Consider the following 23096-nt stretch of genomic DNA (forward strand, 5'->3'; position numbering starts at 1 on the left):
TGGGCTGAATGGCCTCATACTGCTCTTATAGTGTTTTTTTGATGTGGATGTTTGTAGCAGCTTTGAAATCAATGTGGTTTCCTTTATTTACTTCCAAAGTGACTGGTTCAAGATCAAGACGCAATGCCACCATTCCCAGACTCGGGCCTGATGTGACCACCTATAAGTTGGAGAGAGTTGACGCAAACATAAAGTACAGGTTTTACGTCTTCGCTCAAACCCGCCACGGACTAGGCGAAGCGATTGTGTTGGATTCACCTGACTTTGAAAATGAAGGTAAGCGGGAGTGGAGGAACAGTGCAGAATGCTTCATGTTTAACAGGCCCCGATCCAAAAATCGCAAAGGGATTCTGAACGGGCGCCCTTCCTGAGCAGACAGAGCAGACTTTGCCTGAGTGACAGCAGAGTGAGTCTTACATGAGAAGCTGGGCAGATCTTTAATCCAAAACTAGTTTGTAGTTAGGCAGAAACAGAAAAAAATACTGATAATATCAGGCAGCTCAAACAATGGGGTAGCACGCTCCATTTGTGCTGTTACAAACCTATCCACAGCGCACACACACACACCTCCGAACCACCCCATGTTTTAAATGGGCCTTTTGCACTTCATGCTTTGGATACTCTATGCATGTGCATGGTACCTCCCAGCCTGTAGTTACCAAATTACTGCTTTGAAACTTTCTACTAAGAACAGCAGGTTTTAGGATCACATCCTGCAATTCTAGGATAGCCTTTTCCATTTCGGTTTCCGCCCTTTGGTTTGTGAGTGTGACCCTGCTTAAAGGCAGCATTAATTTGAAAAGAAACACTGAGGGAGCTAACATTTGAAACTTCCCTGGCCTAACATCCAGTTTTACTCAGCTGACTGACTACAACCTGTCTGGGCACAGGGGCCAGTCATTCGAGTGAGTAAATGAGTATGTCGAGGTGAGAGAGGGAAGGATTCTCTCTCAGTTAGCTCTGTAAAGCCTGTGTGTTGCTCCATTTCTACTGATGTGGATGTGTGCAGTAAAATGGGTTAACAGACAAGACTGCATTGCCTTTTACTGTACAGTTATTGTGGAAGGTAACCATTGGTCAAGTAATTTTCAGAGTACTTTTGTGATCCCAAAATCTGATGGACTTACATCCTTTTATCCCAATAAAGGTATCTATCCTGCTTTCATTAAAGGTCCAGTTCTACTGATTTAACAAAAATATCTTTGTGCCAGTTTGAACAGGATTAAACAAATTTCAAATGGACGCAAGGCACGTGGTTAAGATTGGCAATTCCAGTTTGGTTCCTATTATAGAGTCATAGAGATCTACAGCTGAGAAATAGGCTCATCGAGTCAGTGTCAGTCAAAAACAGCAACCTAACAATTCCAGTCCCATTGCCTTGTCTGCCTCAGCATTACAAGTGCAGACATAAATACGCCTTCAATGTAATGAGGGTTCCTGCCTTTACTACAGTTCCAGATGCCCACCAACCTCTTGGTGAAAAAGAGTTTTCCTCACGTCTCCTTGAAACATTTTGCCCCTCACCTTAAATCTCTGCGGCCCCAGTCATTGATCTCTCCATCAAGGGGAAAGGCTTTTTCCCACCTACCCTATCAATGACCATCGTAATTTTATACGTCATCTTTATTTGTTTCTGTTTGATTTTTGTGAATTCATTTGAACCATATGAACAGAGCCCAGTGCAAACAGGGAGAAATCGTGGCACAAGGTAGTGTTAGGTTGGCATACTTAACTTAATGTCACAGAGTTGTACAGCTCGGAAACAGACCGTTCGATCCAACCTGTCTGCATCGACCAAATATCTCTAGTGGAAACCAAAAATTGCGTACCCATCCAGGTGCCTTTTAAATGTCATAATTGGACCAGCCTCCACCATTTCCTCTGGCAGCTCATTCTATAAACACATCGCCTTCTGTGTGAAAAAGTTGCCCCTCAGGTCCTTTTTAAATCTTTCCCCTCTCACATTAAACCTATGCCTTTTAGGTTTGGACTCTTCTACCCTGGGTGGATTTGTTGTCAGTTGCGTTGTAAACCCACTTTTTTTGGTATAATTCTGCATTCGAGTCCAGCCGAAAGAGCTTACACCATACCATGGGTCAGTGTCCAAATGGTTACTCTGGAGCGTTACTGTGTGGGATCAGCAGCCACCCGTGCCATCCCAGGTGTCTACTACCATCTCCAGCCTCTGCCAACTTTCCAAAGTGTAAGCCCCCCAAGAGAACTGATGCACAATTGAACCTGTGTGCAAGGATAAAATATTAATAGTTTTTTTCATAGATAGTATTCCACTTTACAATATAATAACAACACCAATATAAGATTTTAAAAAAAGAAACCTAACTATTAATCTATTCTACAAGTGATCAAAACATAAAATAGGATATCATACATTACTAACAATAAACAAAAAGGTAGATAAATAACTAGGTACATGCTCAAAATAGATTTATATCAAGTCATAACAAAGCCCGTATTTATATGAGATTCCTCCTCCTGGGGGCCCCCAAACCAGCCAGAACCATTACCATGGCTAAGCAAAAGCCCTGGACAATATGGCCGAAATATCTGTGTCAGTGTAGTTCGAAAAGGGCTGCCATGTTCTGTAAAGTAATTCTGTTTTTTGCTGCACCATATTCGTCAGGAAGTCAAGGGGGATATATTCCATAACTATCCTGTGCCAACTTAGGCATCACTGGCAAGACCAGCAATTGTTGCCTGTCTCTAATTGCCTTCAAGAGGCTGGCATGCTATGCCATTTCAAAGACAATCAAGAGTCAATCACATTGCTGTGTGTCTGGAGTTACCCATATCCCAGACCAAGGAGGAACGGCAGATTTATAACATGGATTTTATTATAATGGATGGTTAGTGTTTACTGAAGTTGGTCTCACTTCTAGAATTGATTAAAGTTTCATTGTAAATTTCCTCCCTGGAGCCTGGGTCTTTGATTTATTTGGACAAAGTGAGGACTGCAGATGCTGGAGATCAGAGTCAAAAGTGTGGCAAAGTACAGCCACTCAGGCAGCATTCAAGGAGCAGGAGAGTCAACGTTTTGATCATAATCTATTCCTGATGAAAAGCTTATGCTCAGAAAGTTGACTTTCCTGTTCTTCGGATGCTGCCTGACTGGCTGTGCTTTTCCAGCACCACACATTTTGTCTTTGATTTATTTGGCCTGTACCAGTACCGGCCTCTATATTATAGACATTTCTAACCAACCTGTTAAAATATGTTATGATACACCCATGGAACAGGTGGGATTTTATCCCACATCTTCTTATTCAGAGCTCGGGACACTACCTCTGTGCCCCAAGAGTCTTTACCATTACTGGATGCCAGAGGATGGATATTTTCTAATCATCCTGTTCATCCTATGAGAGCGACACGGTGGCACAGTGGTTAGCACTGTTGCCTCACAGCGCCAGAGACCCGGGTTCAATTCCTGCGTCAGTCGACTGTCTGTGTGAAGTTTGCACGTTCTCCCCGTGTCTGCATGGGTTTCCTCCGGGTGCTCCGGTTTCCTCCCACAGTCCAAAGATATGCAGGTCAGGTGAATTGGCCATGCTAAATTGCCCGTAGTGTTAGGTAAGGGGTAAATGCAGGGGTATGGGTGGGTTGCACTTTGGTGGGTCGGTGTGGACTTGTTGGGCCAAAGGGCCTGTTTCCACACTGTAATGTAATCTAATCTAATCATGTTCAGAGATGTTATAATGCACCTCTGGAGACATGTGGCTTCTTGGTCTAAAGTAGGGATGCTACCTCTGTGCCATTAGAGTGCTTCCATATCTATTACAACATTTGTTAAAGTTCCAATTTTCCTGGCTTTACAAACACTGCAGTTGAGCTGCCTGTGTCCTTCTGGGGGTCAGCGTGCCACATCTACTGCACATCATATTGCCTCCAGTCTTGGCAGGAGGAGGACAAGGAAACTCCACCCTGCATCCTACACCATCCCCCCTCCAGCCCAGCCATGTAAGGGCCACAGGCGAAGATATCACCCCTTTCCAGGTCAATTGACAGTTACCTAAGTGAGGCCAACATGTCTGGATTATAGCCTTTCTTCAAAAAGTTGCTGAGATTACATCCAGTTTGGAGCAGGACAGACATGGGCATTCAGTCCTTCCTGCCTAGGTCCATTAGACACAATGGTATGCCCCTATCTCTGAGCCAGAAGGCCTGTGTTATTGTCAAACCCATTTGGATCAGGATCATCAACCTTCAATGATTTTAGCTTCCTCAGAGCTAGTAGAGGAATTAGAAATGTTCAGCAGTCTCTATTGCCAATGGTTATAGGACAATGTAATCAATACCTGGAAATAAATTAAAAAGACTGTGAGTGAATCTAATTCAGATGATTTAACTGTGGAATGACAGCTACCCTGGCTGGAATCCAATCAGGCAATTTAGAAAATTCATGAACAGAATTAAGGACTTGAAAGTGAGCTACTGCCTTCAGTATAATCAGGGTTTTGGAAAAGCAAACTGTAAAAGCAAAACAGAGTTGAGATAAAATCTCTGTCTGTCATGATTAGATTTTACGGAAGGTACTGAAGGAGGCCATTTGGTCCATTGCATATGCACCAGCTCTCCCAGTGAGCACCATGACTGAGTGTAAAACACACTGATAATTTCTGTGGTACATGCTATGACGTTTGAGATGTCAGTATTGAATTCTAGTTCTAATATTTGTATTGGTGCTGACAATCAGTGTTGTGCATATACACTGAAGGATTCTGAAACAAACACTGGGAATATATTGATTGACCATTTACAACTGGTAATGGGAAATAGCAGTCAAAGCATATATTGTGGACATTCATCATACAAAAAGTGGGTGTCTGTTACAATGAGGGGAATGAATATTGAGCTATTGACAAAATAATGTTTCAGTCTTCAAGTTTCGTTTTGATGACTATATGTGCCTGTTATCTGTTTAATATGTAGTTTTCTTGTCTTCCCTCCTTTTTTCCCTCTTTGCCTTCCTCTCTGAAGTCACCCCTACTCCTGAGATTGCAAAAACAATCGGAGGTAATGGGAGAGTGTGGTGGGGGAGATAAAGGGGACTGCTTAAAAATCAAAATGAGCATTCTGTTCATTACTAGAGAAACAGATACCAGAGAAAATACTGGTAGTGCAAGGCTCTAATCTGAGAGTGTGGCATTAGGGGATCAAGACGAGTGAAGTTCAACCAGACTGAGTTGTCTGAGTTCTTGTGTTTGATTAGAGCCTTAAACTCACTTCTCAGTATCTGCTATCTATGTTATAATATATACTGTTTGAAACTTTCTTTGTAGTTGGTAGACAATGGCCCCTCTTGCAGCACATTTGCAAGAGAAAGATTTGTCTTTTGTGCGGCAGTGTTACCTTCCAAGAGCAGAGAATAAATTCCAGGGAATTGCCTCCACAGTATATATTATAACTGGGCTCCACTCTCTGTCTGTGCACAAGATCTGTATGTGCATCATCATCGCTTGCCCCAGCTTCATTATATACCCTGCCTTCATTAAAAAAATACGCAGGTCCATTTGGTGCAGTGATAGTGCCCAGGAGGCCTGGGGTCAAGTCCCACCTGCTCAAGATGTGTGTAGTAGTAGCTCTGATTCAGTTGATTAAATTCAAAATTCATCATAATCCTCCCCTTAGCTAAAGAGCAGCCAGAGTGCCAAGTGCTGTCTGGTCTGTCCACACGGACTGCAGTTAGCACAGACTTGGCACGGTTCTGTGAGGGAAAGGTATATAGTAACATTGGGTGATAGGAAAGTCTGTAACATTACCTATTTGAAAAGCTTCTGGGCAGCACAGGGAGCTTGAGTATTTTAGGATCTATTTGTCACAAGATTTTCTTGGTGGTGTAATTTCCCAAGGGTTGGATCTGCAGCAGTGGGTGAATGATTGCACGTGATTGATGTTTTGTGAGGCTGTCTGTGCAAGTCAAAGTGATTGATTGTAACTGATGGTAAGGGAAGGATACTGTCAATACCAAGAGCACCCAGGTCAGTTTCAGCGATTCTGTCTGTTTCCTCCTTGATCCTACCTCAGAGGAACACCCTGAAGGGAACAACAGAATGGAACAGCATATCAGATCTATTGTGCTTGCCCTTCTGTAACATTCCCTGCACCAGCCATCTTGTGGTCTCTCTGGGATTACTGAGCAAGTTCCAGATTACAGCAGTGTTGGGTCTGTGCCCATTTAGAATTGATTGGCCTGCAGGCAGCAAGTAAAGAACCCATCACAATTGCTTTTAGAAGCCAGCACCAAACGTTGTCCCCACACTTTCACAATCTTTCCTCAACGTGTTTTAATTGTTATAATTTCTTGCGGTTTCCTTCCATTTGAAGAGTTGACCATGCACAGTCACATAGTGCGACATCTTAGAATAGCTGCTCCATAAATTAAAAAGCCTGTATTTTCAACAAGGGAGAGTACTTGATCCCAAAAGCAGCAGAGAAATAACATAACTAATGGCGGATGAAGTAAAGTGCAGTCAGAGGTACAGGTGAGGAGTGGTTTGCAAAGTTCGTGATAATTCCAAAACATTACAGATCCAACTTCACAGTGAGGGTTCTGCCTGAACATGTTCCCGTTAAAATACTCCAGGAACTGGGCTGCCTTGCTTGTTTGTCTGTCAGTGGCACACTATCCATTGAGCTGTGCATCTGAACCTTGTTCAGCCCAGTGACATCGGCCAGCCACTGTACAATACTGCACTCACATTGGAATGACGTGGGGCACTGGTTAGATAAACAGAACCAGTTACAAACTGATCTGGTTTGTTTTGACCCTCAAAAAATAGACGTTTTCTGAACAACGTGTTCAGAGATGTTATTACGCATCTCTGGAACAGCTGGGATTCGCGGATGGGTCTGCTGACTCTGAGATAGGGACACTGTACCACTGCACCAGGAGATCCCACACCCTCATTAAATAAAACAGGGAGAGTAAAACATGCCAGCGACAGTAATTGACAAGAGGACAGCATGACCAGTTCCTTGGCAACTGCCACCTCTACACCCCATTCCACTATTCTTCCTCAAAGAAGTTTCTGACTTGCAGAAACTGGAATATTTCTTTATGAAAAGTGGCTTGTTTTATCTGTCACAATTAAGGATCTAGAGGATCTGAAGTTAAAGGCATTGTGTACCACTGCTTGCCCCTCGATTACACTTTTGTGATTAATAAGAATGGGATGGACTTGAAAAGTAAGGCACAATGATAATGGGGGCTCTCAACTCACTTTGGCCAGAAGTGGAGGAACGACATAACCAATCACCATCACTGACTGTGTGTGTGTGTGTGTGTGTGTGTGTGTTTGCGTGTGTGTGTGTGTGTGTGTTTGCGTGTTTGTGTGTTTGCTTGTGTATGTGTGTGTGTGTTTGCGTGTTTGTGTGTTTGCTTGTGTATGTGTGTGTGTGTTTGCGTGTTTGTGTGTGTGTGTGTGTGTGTGTGTGTTTGCATGTTTGTGTGTGTGTTTGCGTGTTTGTGTGTGTGTGTTTGTTTGTGTGTGTGTGTGTGTGTGTGTGTATTTGTGTGTGTCTTTGTTTCTTTAGGGACTGACCATCCCAGCACTATTCCTTTGGCCTGAAGTTTACGGTCCAGTCCAGGGGGTATTAGCTATATATTACTAGTAGGGAGAGAGGAGACAACTGAGCTGACAGGTTTGATCCTCTGGGTACAGGCCAGTAAAATGAAGGAGGTGATGTGTAGCTTTGCCTGTCCCTCTGCCCTATTGAAAGCTCATCCCCACCCCTTTTACTTCCAGTTCACTGCCCTCCCCAAATCCTGCTCCTTTGTTCCACCCCAGCACATTCACTAGGGTCTTACATAACCCCAGTAAGATCCTAGATGCCCCTAGTTGTTTATCTTGCTGGTCTCCCTGCAGTACTGGCAGCATCCATCACTCCTGATGGCAGCCAGACCTAATGACATCCAATTGGAGGACAGCTCTGTGAGCCGGGGCTCCCTCCTGGAGGTTAAGGGAAACCCCACCTCTGTCTAATTAAAGGGCCATCACCCAAAAAAATTGGCGCAGGATGAACCGGGCAAACAGACATGGGTGCATTTACTCTGAGGCCCACCCCTAGTGTATAAGCCAGCCCTAAAATGTGCAATCAGACTGAATGTTGCGATGCACTAACAATGTCCTGTTGTGATATCCAATAACCAAACTTGCTAATTAAAAAGTTTACAATTACCCGACATAATGCAGGCAAATCTCAGCCAATTCATTAAAGTCGGCATAAGCTGTTTGTTTAGGAGCACATTATAGGTTAGACTGGGATTCGAACTGTCTATATCATCACAATCTCACAAGAATTCATTTCTGTCGCAAAGCTGTCACTGCAGCCCTGATTAGAGTCCCGGCAGAGAACAACAGGATGTGGGGACCACAACATAAACTGGATAGATTTACTTTCCTCTTGTCTGAGCAACCACAGGCTGCTTGTTTTTTCTGGCTTGTGAAAGGTTTGGCTTCTTCGTTCTGTCTGTGTGCGTGTGTGTGTGAGACCAAGTGCATGTCTACACACTAAGTCTTGGCGAGAAGGCAGAAGCTGGCTGCATTGTTTAAAAAGCTATAATGACGAGAAAAAAATGAAAGACTGGCTTCAAGCTGTAGCATGGATGCACTTTGGCTGCGGAGTGACCTAGAATTTTACTTTAAAACTTTGTTGATTGCTCAGTTGATACGCTGAAAGCTCCCTCCCACCCTGTGTCTATCCTCATTCACATTTGGCTTTCATCTGCATGTTCAAGATTTGTAAATTTAGTCATGTTGTTGCTGATTTGTGAAAAGACTTCTGTTTGCAAGATGTGGACACATTTTTTTTTGAGGGGATCTAAGGAAACTTTAACAATTAAAGGGACATCGCATCCTTTGTAAAAACTTCAAAAAGGCAGGCAATTGTCGCAACTTTGAACAGAAATGTTTTAAAATTTGATCAGAGCATTTAATTTGAAGAAAATAATGTACTTATATAGTTCTGGAGTTGGCTATTTTGCTATTCTGTCTGCGAAAGGGAAAGCAAGTTATTAAATCTTAATCATTATTTTGTGTGTGATATTGCTCCTTCACTGTACTATAATGGAACAAAATGATGGTTATATTAAGGTTGAAACCGTTCAAATAAATATGGACAATTTAGCCTGCGTGTGGAGTGTTAGAAAGGATGCTGCCTCTTCAAAATGATTTTGGAATCTGCAGTTACAGATCTCTTTTTTTTCGAGCACTTTGTTGATGCAGTGATGATTCTAAACAGTCGGTAATCAAATCAAGTGACTTACTGTTTGAATGGAACTGGGAACATGGTGTTAAGAACAGTGTGCACTCACTGAGGGTGCTTTGAACCCTTAGTGAAATCTAAACATGTGGCCCAGCTCCTTCATTCGTTGCCTGAGTCCTCCTTTGCCCACAAGCTCCATTCAATGGTTTTGCACAACTTGGGGTTTTTGTTTTGCCAGCTTAGTTTAATTCCCTCCATCAGACCACCTTGCAACCTCTTCAGAAAAACATCTAGCATCCAGGATTGCTCTGTAATCTCCAGTGAATGAAGATTAATCTTCCGGACAAAAAGCGGCTGTGAGCAAAAAGCTGAGGAGAACATTTTTCATTTTTATTTTAAATGATACATTTTTCATTTACTTCCACGATCAGATGGAGATACGGGGGAAGGATTTTGCTGGCTGAAAATCAGAATTAATCCAATTGTATAACAAAGAGGCTGTTTTTCTTCCCCGAATTAGCCAGAGGAAGAGGTGACATCCAGAGACAGAACTGACAAGTCTAACCTCCAGCTAATGCTGTTTGTGGAACTTTGCTGTGAGCAAACTGAAATTTGTGAAAGGTGGTATATAGCGGCAGATTATCAATAGTTTCTTCATTTGTCCTTCTCTGTTTTCCTTCCTTCCATCCCCTACATTACATCCCCACGGCCACAGAACCTTTCATTGGTGCTCCAGTGAACTGGACAACTCTGTCTGTCTCCAAAAGGATTGTTAAGGACCATCAGTGCATCCGGGGATTGGGGGAAGGGGGAGAGTAGAATGTTGCAAAGATTTGGTGTTATTCTGAATCCACCCGCGTTAGGGTTGGTTCATTCGTGTTGTCTTTCTTTTTCCCTCCTCTTTAGTCGTGTCAAGATTCATACCCATCCCAACTATTCCTGCTGCGACCACCACCTTAACTACCATAACTACCACAACCACTACAACCAGCGTTGCTCCCCCGACTGTCACCATCACTGAGACAGCCCAACCAGCCGTCACGGGCACCCATGTTTATGGTATCAAATCTTTCCTGGTTCTTCTAAGATTTCTAACTGTGATGAGCATAAAGAGCCACTGGGTATTGGCACAGAAACAATCAAATTGGTTGTGTGTTTAAATGATAAAAATCTTCTTTTGGCATTTGGTGTTGTCTACAGCTAATCGAGATGGAGCAATGTGGAACAGGGTTTTGTCATGGAACAAATGCACTGTAATATGCTGTTTTGAAAAGTTTATTGTTTAATGTTACAGAAATATATTTCTGGGGTTTTTGCTTTCTGTGTCAGCACCAATTAAGTGTCATCACTACCACCAGACATACCCAATTGTACAAGGGTTGCTCAAAGGTACATAGTTAATATTCTGGTTTAGTGTTACCTTTGTCACCACACAGTCCAGCAAAGACAAGGTAATGTTAACCGACTTTTGATTAACTCTGTTCTTCAAGTATATAAAATATTTTCGTTCGCGATTTTGAGTTTTACAGCTTGTTGAGAATCTTCACCATTGGTTGCACAGTCTTGGGCAGGTTGTTGGAAAGAAGCCTCTGAATCATTTAAAATATTTTTTTCATTCTTTATCGTCTCCAGATCACCTTTGCCTCCCAGGGAAATGTATTTCTGTGCTGGTTTGAGCTGGAGTAAAGCCAAGGAATTCTGTTTCCTTCCTGTCAGGGGTTTCCCTAAACCGGGGAAAGTTAAACTGTGGAATTTACTCCACCGTAGCCATGGAAACACTTGCCCATGCCAGCTAACCCACCAGCTGGACTGTGAGATGTATATATTTGTATATATTCAGTCTGCAGTTCACTCTGGCTGGTTGAAAGCAATAGGAGCAGTTTGACTGCAGGTGTGATTAACCACATCCCCACTCTCACCTATCAAATTCATCAAAGATCCTCAGAGAGCACCTTCCAAACCCATGACCACTTCCATCTAGATGGACAAAGGCAGCAGGTACATGCGAACACCATTTCCTGCAAGTTCCCCTTCAAGCCACTCACCACCCTGACTTCAAAATAAATCACTGTTCCTTCACTGTCTCTGGGTTAAAATCCTGGAATTCCCTCTCTAACAGCATTGTGGGTTTATCTACACTACGTGGACTGCACCTTCTCAAGGGACAATGAGGGATCGGCAATAAATAGTGACCAGCCAGTGATGCCTATGCACCTCGCGTGTGAATAAATTAAAGCTCCCCTTATGGTGTAGGCCATGTAGAATGGCCATATAATCAAACTGATTGACCCCAAACTCTCAGAACTCGCATAACGTCCTCACTTTGGGAGTGCAGATCTTTTGACAACCCATCAATTGTTGCTGATGGGGTCTGACGTTTTGATGATTCACAGTTGCTTATACAGCAAGCTGGTTCGGGAGGATCCAACACCTTTATGTTGACAGCAACTGCCTGTCTTCTGCAGAGTTTATGGTACTGAGTCTGCCTGTGATTTGGATTGAATACCCCTTTAAATCTCAAGGTATACCGGACTACAGAACAGTTCAGAAACTTTAAAGTAAAACCAACTTTTGTTTTGGGCAACAGGATGTTTTGTTTTCTATTTGTCCATGGGGTGAAGGCATCACCTGCTGGGTTGGCATTTATTAACCATCCACAATTACCCAGAGTTCAATCACATTGCTGTGGATCTGGAGTCACGTGTAGAATCATACAACCCATATACATTGGAATCTCGGTTATCTGAATTTTGGATTATCCAAACCAGATTGCAAGGTCCTGATGCTTGGCTAAACTATGCTATCTGGCATTTGATTATCCGGCATTGAATTATCCGTACCAAAATACTCCCCGCCCGTGCCCTTTGGACATTCGAGGTTCCACTGTAGTGTGGAAAGAGGCCATGTGGCCCATCAGGTCTATACCAACCCTCTAAGGAGCATCCCACCGAGACCCACCCCATCCCTGAAACCTTGCATGGCTAACCCACCTAGCCTGCGTATCCTTGGACACTGTGGGAAATTTATCATGTACTATCCATCTAACCTGTACATCTTTGGACTGTGGGAGGAATCCCGCACTGACATGGGGAGAACGTGCAAATTCCACACAGACAGTCACCCGAGGGTGGAATCGAACCTGACGCTGTGAGACACCAGTGCTAACCGCTGAACCACCGAGTTGACAAATGACATATTTCCTTTCCTAAAGGACACTAGTGAACCAGATGGGTTTTTACACGGATCAGCATTGATCACCATGAGGACCACTTTTTATCCCAGATTTTTATTGAATTCAGACTTCCCCCTACCAAAGTGGGATTCAAACCCATGTCCCGAGAACATTAGAAACAAAAACAGAAATTGCTAGAAAAGCTGTGCAGATCTGGCAGATTCTGTGGAGACAAATCAGAGCTAACACTTCAGGTCCAGTAACCCTTCCTCAGAATTTTCCCTAGCACATTAACCTGGAGTTCCAGATTACTAATCCAGTGACATGACCACTCTGCCACCACCTTCCTATTTCCCCCTTGGAAATTCTGCCATCTGTGAGGAAATATTCCAATGTTCTTCTGTGTCTCAGTATCTGTCCCAGCTCTTCTCTCATTATAGAGAGGTTGAGATTGGAAGACACACCAGCAGATCTCATTGCCATGCTCTGTGTGGTTGTGAATGTGGCAGATGATAGTCTAGGCTAATCCAATTGTCAATGCAATGTGTTTGCTAATTACCATTGAAAATACAGTGAGGTACTAGCTTAATATCATGGATCATGGAATGATTGGTCAGCTGGGGTAATATGGCTTTGAGTGTTTTAATAACTTTTCTTCTCTTTCTTAACAGTTAATTTATACCATGATTTCTTCCACTCACTGTTACTCTGTATTGTTTAACTGGTTTTTTTTGCTTTCAGATATGATATTATATTAATTTGATATTAATGACAATGTCCAGGGGATGCAACAATCTGTATTGTTCATGTACCTTGCTAACTGGGACTGTCCCTAATTTCAGCTTTCCAGTTTTGTTACTCTGTTTTAATTGGACTAATTTACTCACACACAGCGCTCTGTTCTATGCAATTACACCCACTGTGCATGCTTCAACTCAATAAAATGAGTAACAGACATTTGCTGATTTATTTCTCAGGAGAAAATGTCCTGACCAATCAGAGTCAGCCTATCTGGGTACCTGGCAGTTAACTGTCAATCAAAATTAATGAGTGCATTCACCATGGCAATTCCTCTACCAGTCAGACACCACTTACCAGTCAATCAGCAATCACCTCTAATGTAGTATAAATGTTAGTTTTCTCCTTGAATTGATATACTTGCGAATTGTCCTGATGAATGCAAGACAAAAATATCTGACAAGAAGTCAATAATTGAATTTAATGGTGGAATCATTGAAAGACCATATCGAGTCCATTCAGCCCATTGAAACTATTCCTGTGCTAGCCCTGCTTTTCAATCATCATAAGTGTAAGAGCTCATTCCCTCTGTTCAACCACACCACCCTCTTCCTTATTAAACATATGTATCGCACTGTCCTCCAGAATGAACAACAGAGACTGGGGATACCTATAACATAAAAAAAATCTTAAAACAATTTTAGAGAAAACATCTTAGATGTGAATGTTTCAGGCAACGTTGTCATTTATTGTCCTCCCAGATTTATCTCTTCAAAGGTGCTGGCAAGCCAACTTCTCAAACGACACTAAATTGTGTAAAATCCAAGCTGATGTTATTACTGGACAATCAGATCTCAGACTGAAATCTGGCTTGATGGATCATGTTTTGTCTTTGATTATTTAATGAGATTGTCTTTCACTGAAATGCAAGCACACAATACTGCATATCTTGCTTTCACAATAATATAAAAGTTTATTACACAAAAGCAAAGATAAAATAAAGTGAACCAATTTATTTATAAATAACACAATTTGAAAGATTCCAAAGCATACATTAAAAGTACAATATTCCATCTAGACAAACAGCACTCCTTTACAGTTCTGAGACATCAGAGAGAATTCCCCTTCTCTACCATATCTATAGGTTTGACTTAATTGCTGCTTCCAATTCTCTGTCTTGAGAGTTTGATGGTCTCTTCCCTGAATATTTACACAGCTGAGCTTAGACTTTCTCAGCTTCAAATAAACTCATAAATGTTCTTACCAAGCATTTCTGTTCAAACAAAAATGCTTGTAATTTCCTAACTTTTCATAACTAATTTTTCCAGGAAACATTTATACAGATAACTTCAACCAGGGTGTCTACAAACTGAAAGCAAAACCATGTCTAGCTATATGTGTTTCCCTGAGCAAAAAACAATCTGTTACTCATTCTCTAACTGAAAGCAAGCTAATGATCTCCAAAGTTTAATTTGCTCACTCATAATCATTGTAATGAGTCTTGATACAATTGAATGGCTCACTAGCTACTTCTAGGGTTAGTGAAGAGTTGTCTGTTCTGAACAGCCAGAATATAATGTGATATTATTCCTAAAAGCATAACCATACCTTGAATCCTTATGTGAATTCCATCTCATTTATTTTATAGAGTTATTGGTACCTTGTGCCCTCAACTAATGTTTAAAGCCACCGTAAGACAAAATAAAAGAAAGAGCAGATAAAATCGCAAATGAATGATTACCTCATGGAACAGTCGAGTGTTGACCTGCTGACTTAATACTCAGCAATCTACTTGTGAGGAAAGCTAGAAAGATCTGAAGATTATTAACTCCGTCTCAAAACCACATTGTAGAAGTTCCTGGCAAGCCCCAGCATTAATTGTTTATCCTAAATTATCATGGAGATGCCTTACAACTGAATGGGTTGCGGGGCCACTTCAGGGAGTATCTGTAAGCCAGACTAGTTGATTCTGTGAAGGACATTAGTGACTCCTAGGGTTTTAATGGTGGTTTTTGTGGGGCAGAACATTGTGAAGAGTGAACTGTATTGTCTCTTTACTGGAAGGGCAATTGCATATTGTATCAATCGGGCATTTAGTTGACCAATAGCATGCCTTTCCATTTGGTGGGAGTGGGGAGGGGCATCACTGTCCTTCCTGCCAAAACCTAGCAGCCAGTCAAAGCTCTTCTGTACTCAGCAGTGCCACTGGGAGGGCAGTGGCTGATGCCAGTGCTACACAGTCCCAAGGGCTTCGGATCAAGGAGGGACCCAGGCACAGATGAGTGATGGCAGGAAAGGGGTTATGGGCTGGTGGTCGTGGGTGATGGCAGCAACAGCAGGGGGGAGGGGTTGTGTGGCTCTCAGCTGCCAGCCCACCTCCCCCCCCAACCATGGCTGCCTCGATTACAGTTGAGGACCTTTGCACAAGAAATTCCCAGCCACTAACTACCCACTCACATCGCAGGATAAGTATGGTGCTATGGAAATGGAGGCAGAAAGGTGATGTGGTCCCCACCTGATCCAATGATTCCTGTGACTAAAACATGCCACAGGTGAGGGCAGAAGATTCCACCCACGCTTCTTGATAGATGGATATCTTGAATGAAAATAACAGTCACTGTGTAGGGCTGCTCTCCCATTCGAGAGATGTGTGGATGCTGGTGGTTTAACCTGAGGGTCACCACACCTCAGTCAAGGGGTGAGGTTGGGAAGGAGACTCTGTCATGATCATCTCAGCCAGTGCAGGAACTGAGCGCACATAACAGGAGTCACTCTGGTTTACGAATCCAGCCAACTAAGCTAACTGACCATGTTGAATATTAGTTCCTCTGGGTGTCATATTGGGATTTGAATTCCTATCGAAGAGCTTTTAGCTGGGCTTTTCAGACGTCTATCCCAGTAACATTACAGCTACGCTACCATTTGCTCAAAACTGTTTCAACAGCATTTGTTTGTCCTGTTTCTAAACTTCAACCTGTGTGCGGTTGGAGGAATGACATTTTGAGCAAGGTATCAAACCCTTGGACAGGGTGCAGAGAATATTTACCGACTTGATACCTGTAACGTATAAAGACTGAAGAAGCCAAGGTTTGGAACAATGCAGATTAGAGAGAAATTTAATAAATGTGTGACAGTGGGAGAGACACCTGTTTAGCTGTGTGATGGGAAGCATTTGGAGCCTCTATCATCACTGTCAGTAGCTCCAGATAAAAATGTGCATTGCCAAAACAATGTAGATTCTCTGCATGAGCTGTAATACACTACATGGCCCTTTGTGGTTGAATGCTTGAAATACATGGCCAAAGATATAGGCATGTATCAGTCTTCATTGCTGTTTGAGTGGTGTTTGTTCTGGAGTAAGCTGTGGCGGAATTGGATTGCACTGGAAAGGATGTCCAGTGTGTGAGGGTGGTGGGGACCAATGATTGTTGCATCCCCTGTTCTATCGCTGCCGGCCTCCCAGTAACTTTCTTTCTGATGCCTGTTTAGTGGAAGCTCTCGGTAGGATATGGAATCTCACTACGTCAGCAGGCAATGACTCCGTCAATATCACATGGAGTCACACCTTCCCAAGGGAAATGGCACAGTTTACAGTTGAATACATTCACAGTAAGCACCAATGTGATGTTGAGGTTCACACCAGGTGAGGGGAGGAGTAGGACGGGGCGTTGAAACAGATTCAGGAAAGGATTACCAGGTTAAGGATAGAAGTGAAGGTTGTGCTGGAGGGCAGGAGACTGAAGGGGAAAATGGTCTTTTGGAAGGAGGAGAAGGGACTTTCTGTGGAAGGGGGTGTGCTGAACTGGGGCACTGTGTCTATGAAGATCTGAAGTTATCAACAGGGGGTGGTACGGTGGCTCAGTGGTTAGCACTGCTGCCCCACAGTGCCAGAGACCCAGGTTCGATTCCACCCTCGGATGACTGTGTGGAGTTTGCGCATTCTCCCCGAGTCTGCGTGGGCTTCCTCCAGGTGCTCCGGTTTCCTCCCACAGCCCAACGATATGCAGGTTAGGTGGATTGGCCATGCTAAATCACCCCATAGTGTCCAGGGATGTGTAGGTTAGATGCATTAGTCAGGAGTAATGTAAAGTATCAGGGGAGGGGAATGGGTCTGGATGGGTTACTGTTTTGAGGATTGGTCTGGACTTGTTGGGCCAAATGGCCTATTTCCACACTGTAGGGATTCTATGATTCCATGAACTCTTGCATCAGAAAACATGATACCTGCCTCTACAGCCATTGGGTAGCTGAGGTCAGGGGTCAGAAGAAGGATATTGTTCATCCAGAGAGGTGCTAGAGGTTTTCCTCTTCTCTTCATACTCCATTGATTGCCTTCATCTGAGGTTGAGGGGTGGGGGGAGGAGGGGCCTAATTTTCATTCAGAATTTCACAGTCAGAGTGCTTCCTCTGTAAAGGTGAGGGTGGGCTGTTCCCTGAGGTCAGGGTTGCTGAGGTTAGTGAGGGGGCATGGTTGGTAATAAGCGGTGACATTGCAAGGGAGAACAGGACCAAGACAGTTGCGGGACTGGTGCAGGAAGGGATCACCGGGAATGTAGGAGATACTAGATAGGAGGCATTTGATGGAGGGGCTGGCAGAAGTCGACTCAGCAGAGGATTATTTGAGAGAATAGGAGGTTGGAAAAGGCGAGGAAAAGAGTAAGGCTAGAAGTGAGAGTTACACTGTAGTGGGGGGGGGGGGAGCGGTGGGAGACTGAAGGGGAGAAGGGTCTCTTGGGAGGAGGAGGAGGGAGTAGAAATCTGTGGGGAGGTGATGCTGGGGAAGGCGGTGTTTGAATGGAGTGCAGTGTCTGTAGAGTTCTGAAACGATTGATTACAGTTGCGTCAGTAAGCCCAGCGTCCACGTGTGTACGCTTGTTAGAGTTCAAGCCCAGAGCAAGTGTGCCCTCCACCTAACCCCCACCCCCCCCCCACCCCTCTCAGGATAACAGCCTCCCCCTTGCCTGGGCCTTTTGCTGCTTCCTTCTCATGTATGTCCAGCAGTGAAGTGCCAACTGGCCAGGGAGTGTCAGGGTGAGACTGTGGATGTGAAGACCATTTGGGCTGGTATCTGGCTCCCTTGGGCTTCCATGGAGTGTCAGCTTTCCCAAATCCACAATGTGGTCCGTATGGAAAGAGATGGTCTCCCCACTCTCACATCCGACCACAGGAAGGGTGTGCGACATGAGATGGATTCAGACGGTCTTGCCCCAGGGTCCTCCCCGGGTGAGAGCCACCACGCTCATCTGTTTTCCATTCGGCACTAACTGGAGGACAGGTTTACACTCTTCGCCGTATGTAGCAGACACGAGTGTTGGGAGATCTTGCAAACAACCCCTCCATTCCTCTCCACTCCAACCTTCACTACCCCTCCCTCACACAAGAAACCATCCTCCCTCCTTCAAACTGGCTGGTGTGTTACACTGGTGTGTCACAATGCATGTTGCTCCCCTGGGCTGTTGCAGAGTTAAAGGGAACTTTACTATGCCTCTTGTCCCATTATACCTGAGCACTGCCACCCAAGACGCTAAATATATTGGTCGGGTCATTGTGTTCCTTGCTGCCTGAGCTCATCTCCAAAAGGTTGACCCAAATTCTTGTCTACCTCATAAACCTCCCACAGGTAACGGCACGGTGAAGCAAGAGCACATCCAAACGGGTCAGAACTCTGTCCGGCTTCTGGGTCTAGTTCCTGGGACTCTGTACAAACTCAGGGTGTTTTCCACCCTGTTCCCGACAGTTACCAGCAATACCAGCACCATTGAGACCAGCCCAGGTGAGGCTGGAGTGCAACTCCAGATGCATGTCAGTTTTTCCCTCCCACTGCACCTTGTATTTTTTGAGCTGCTGGCGCTGTAAAGCATGGGAACTGAGTCAAGCCGAGTCAGCCATTAATCCACAAAGTTTGCATGTTCTTGCACTTAGTTGATTGTGCATGGCCTCGGTGGTTTTTTTTAACTACAAAGCATTGCCCATCGCCTGCTACTGAATGTCATTGGGCTGTTTCGAGTTACTGTCCATGCAATGGTGTCATTGTAGAGGCCTCAGCGAGGCAGGCAGCCCATTCATGAAGCTGTTGGACTTGTGAATGGGATCTGTACAGAATGATGCATAGATGGGCTGAAAGGTCTTTGTTTATGTCGTGACACCTCGAGTTCTGTGCATGTGGTTCCCATCACCCGAGCCTCTGTAACTGGAATGTCACTTGAGCCTTGGGTTGTGTTTGCAGTCAAGGCTGTGTCGTCGGTTGGTGGGATCACCAGGAGATCCACCTCGAGATGGCATGGGTTGATCCTGGTTCTCGGGAGGAATCTTTCCTCCAAAGGCAGAGTAGCCCCCACCTCCCCCCACCCCCCCACCACTCCCCCACACCCCCGAATGCTTCAGCAATGTCTCTCTCTCCTTAGCAAGTGATTTAGACTGAAATGAAGATTTCCCTGTTCCACACCAGGAGATAATACTCACCACTTACTAATAGCCAAACCGGGGTGGGGTGTGGCTGCCTCATTGTGTACCAGATGTCCTGGTAAATGCTACTTTGGGAGAAACATTCCTTTCAGTTACTTAGTTCCTGATCAATGTTGCTGCTGTTCTCTAGTTGCAAGAATGAAAATCTAGTGTGTTCCCCAGGGTTAACTTTGGATTTTTTGTACTTGGAATGAGACTTCACGCTTGGCTGTTGTTTGCTGTGCATGTGTTATGCATGCATCATGTGATTCTGCATTGCACATGTTCTCTGTGTGTGTGTGTGTGTGTGTGTGTGTGTGTGTGTGTACACATTTCTGGAGCTGCAGATTGCTGTTGTTGGTCATGGCCCCCTACATTTGACACCCCGTCCCCAAACCCCCACAACTGTCTTGCTGTAAAAAAATACCTTGTTTGTGTACTGCACGTTTTTGTAATGCAACTCCCCATTGTCCAGCTAGGGTTGCCAATCACGTTGGATGTTCTGCTAGAGGTTTCACTACATGATTTTCTGATCTGATCTGCTTTGCGATGTCAAACAATCACTGCCTCACACTCACACCATCACTATTTCTCAAATTTAACAGATTTTCTTTGTAAAGACACACTGCATTTGTTCATGCCGCTGTGTTTTTATGGAGCTTTGAAGTGCACAGCCATATTCAAGAGAGTTACTCGAGGTTTCAGGACAGAACAATTCTGGAGGGTTGGCAACCCTAGTTCTAGTTTGGCCGAGCTGTAAGGCTGTAGTAGTAAGTAGAGTGGATTTTTTCTTGATTATATGTTTTATTGAGATACGTCTCAGGATTAAACCTAAAAATATAAACCATAAGTATTAAGTTAGCCTGGAGCAGTGTTTTGTAGAGGAATAAGATGGTGCTATTTTCTGGGTCTGCAGATTGGAAGAAGCAAAAATGGCCTTTAAGTAGAGTGATATGCTCTTCTTGTCAGGTGCGGAAGTTGAGGGAGAGTTTACTTGTTACTGAGGATTACACCTGCAATAAATGTCATTGGTTGCGAATTCTATCAGATCAAATGGATCAGTTGGAGCGACAGTTAGAGGTATTGAGGAATTCACAAGAGCAAGGGGGTATGATGGATGGCAGTTAATCGAAGGGAGAAAAGTCGCAGATACAGTCATATAGATATGTTAACTCTAGGAAAGGTAAGAGAGGTAGGCAAGTAGTGCAGGAGTCTGCTGTGGCTATCTCCATTTCAAACAGGTATTCTGTTTTGGAAAATGTAGGGGATGATGGATTCTCAGGGGAATGTAGCACGAACAGCCAAGTTTCTGATATTGAGACTGGCTCTAATGCAACAAGGGGTATGTCGACTTCCAAGAGATCAATTGTGTTAGGGGACTTTCTAGTCCGAGGCACAGACAGATGTTTCTGTGGCCAGCAGCAAAAAATCAGAATGGTGTGTTGTTTCCCTGGTGCCAGGATCAAGGATGTCTCAGAGAGGGTGCCGAATGTTCTCAAAGGAGAGAGGGCCCAGCAAGAAGGTTGTTGTCCCCATTGGAACCAACGACATTGGAAGCGAAAAGGTTGAGATTCTGAAGGGAGGTTACAGAGAGATAGCAGGAATTTAAAAAGGAGGCCCTTGAGCGTAGTAATATCTGGATTACTCCCAGTGCTACAAGCTAGTGAGGGCAGGAATAGGAGGACAGAGCAGATGAATGCATGGCTGAGGAGCTGGTGTATGGGAGAAGGATTCACATTTTTTGATTTTTGGAATCTCTTCTGGGGTAGAAATGACTTGCACAAGAAGGACGGATTGCACCTAAATTGGAAGGGGACTAATATACTGACAGGGAAATTTGCTAGAACTAGTAAGGTGGGGGGGTGGGACCCAGAGAGGTAGTGAGGAAAGAGATCAATCTGAGATGGGTACAGTTGAGAAACAGTCAGGGCAGACAAAGCAGAGAACAAGGTAGGACTAATAAATTAAACTGCATTTATTTCAATGCAAGGGGCCTAACAGGAAAGGCAGATGAACTCAGGGCATGGTTAGGAACATGGAACTGGGATATCATAGCAATTACGGAAACATGGTTCAGGGATGGGCAGGACTGGCAGCTTAATGTTCCAGGATACAAATGCTACAGGAAGGATAGAAAGGAAGGCAAGAGAGGAGGGGGGGTGGCATTTTTGATAAGGGATAGCATTACAGTTGTGCTGAGGGAGGATATTCCTGGAAATACATCCAGGGAAGTTAGTTGGGTGGAGCTGAGAAACAAGAAAGGGATGATCACCTTATTGGGATTGTATTATAGACCCCCTAATAGTCAGCAGGAAATTGAGAAACAAATTTGTAAGGAGATATCAGCTATCTGTAAGAATAATAGGGTGGTTATGGTTGGGGATTTTAACTTTCCAAACATCGACTGGGACTGCCATAGTGTTAAAGGTTTAGATGGAGAGGAATTTCTTAAGTGTGTACAAGACAATTTTCTGATTCAGTATGTGGATGTACCAACTAGAGAAGGTGCAAAACTTGACCTACTCTTGGGAAATAAGGCAGGACAGGTGATGGAGGTGTCAGTGGGGGAGCACTTTGGGGCCAGCGACCATAATTCTATTTGTTTTAAAATAGTGATGGAAAAGGATAGACCAGATCTAAAAGTTGAAGTTCTAAATTGGAGGAAAGCTCATTTTGACTGTATTGGGCAAGAACTTTCAAAAGCTGATTGGGGGCAGATGTTCGCAGGTAAAGGGACAGCTGGGAAATGGGACGCCTTCAGAAATGAGACAACAAGAATCCAGAGAAAGTATATTCCTGTTAAGGTGAAAGGAAAGGCTGGTAGGTATAGGGAATGCTGGATGACTAAAAGAATTGAGGATTTGGTTAAGAAAAAGAAGGAAGCATATGTCAGGTATAGACAGGATATATCAAGTGATTCCTTAGAAGAGTATAAAGGAAGTAAGAGTATAAGAGGGAAATCAGGAGGGCAAAAAGGGGAAATGAGATAGCTTTGGTAAATAGAATTAAGGAGAATTCAAAGGGTTTTTACAAATACATTAAAGACAAAAGGGTAACTAAGGAGAGAAAAGGGCACCTCAAAGATCAGCAAGGCGGCCTTTGTGTGGAGCCGCAGGAGATGCGGGAGATACTAAACGAATATTTTGCATTAGTGTTTACTGTGGAAAAGAACATGGAAGATATAGAATCTAAGGGAATAGATGGTGACATCTTGCAAAATGTCCATATTACAGAGGAGGAAGTGTTAAATGTCTTGAAATGCATAAAAGTGGATAAATCTCCAGGATCTGGTCAGATGTACTCTAGAACTCTGTGGGAAACTAGGGAAGTGATTGCTGGGCCTCTTGCTGAGATATTTGTATCATCGATAGTCACAGGTGAAGTGCTGGAAGACTGGAGGTTGGCTAATGTGGTGCCACTGTTTAAGAAGGGTGGTAAGGGCAAGCCAGGGAACTATAGGCCAGTGAGCCCGACGGTGGTGGGCAAGTTGTTGGAGGAAATCCTGAGGGACATGATGTACATG

At 43.9% G+C, this 23096-nt stretch overlaps 1 protein-coding gene across 13 annotated transcripts in view; it reads left to right on the forward strand.

Moving 5' to 3' along the window:
- The window catches only part of nfasca (neurofascin homolog (chicken) a), a 306806-nt gene that overhangs the window by 268502 nt on the left and 15208 nt on the right, over window positions 1-23096 (forward strand). For 11 of the 13 annotated variants that reach the window (XM_072563836.1, XM_072563841.1, XM_072563843.1 and 8 more), the window contains 5 exons: window positions 100-276; window positions 4993-5028; window positions 10126-10278; window positions 16619-16738; window positions 18750-18902. In XM_072563836.1, coding sequence (XP_072419937.1) covers window positions 100-276; window positions 4993-5028; window positions 10126-10278; window positions 16619-16738; window positions 18750-18902 — 639 coding nt within the window. The remainder of the gene's footprint in view (window positions 1-99; window positions 277-4992; window positions 5029-10125; window positions 10279-16618; window positions 16739-18749; window positions 18903-23096) is intronic. The other 2 variants (XM_072563847.1, XM_072563848.1) reach the window with 1 other exon arrangement.

This window comes from Chiloscyllium punctatum, chromosome 45, assembly GCF_047496795.1.
Source record: "Chiloscyllium punctatum isolate Juve2018m chromosome 45, sChiPun1.3, whole genome shotgun sequence".
NCBI lineage: Eukaryota > Metazoa > Chordata > Chondrichthyes > Orectolobiformes > Hemiscylliidae > Chiloscyllium > Chiloscyllium punctatum.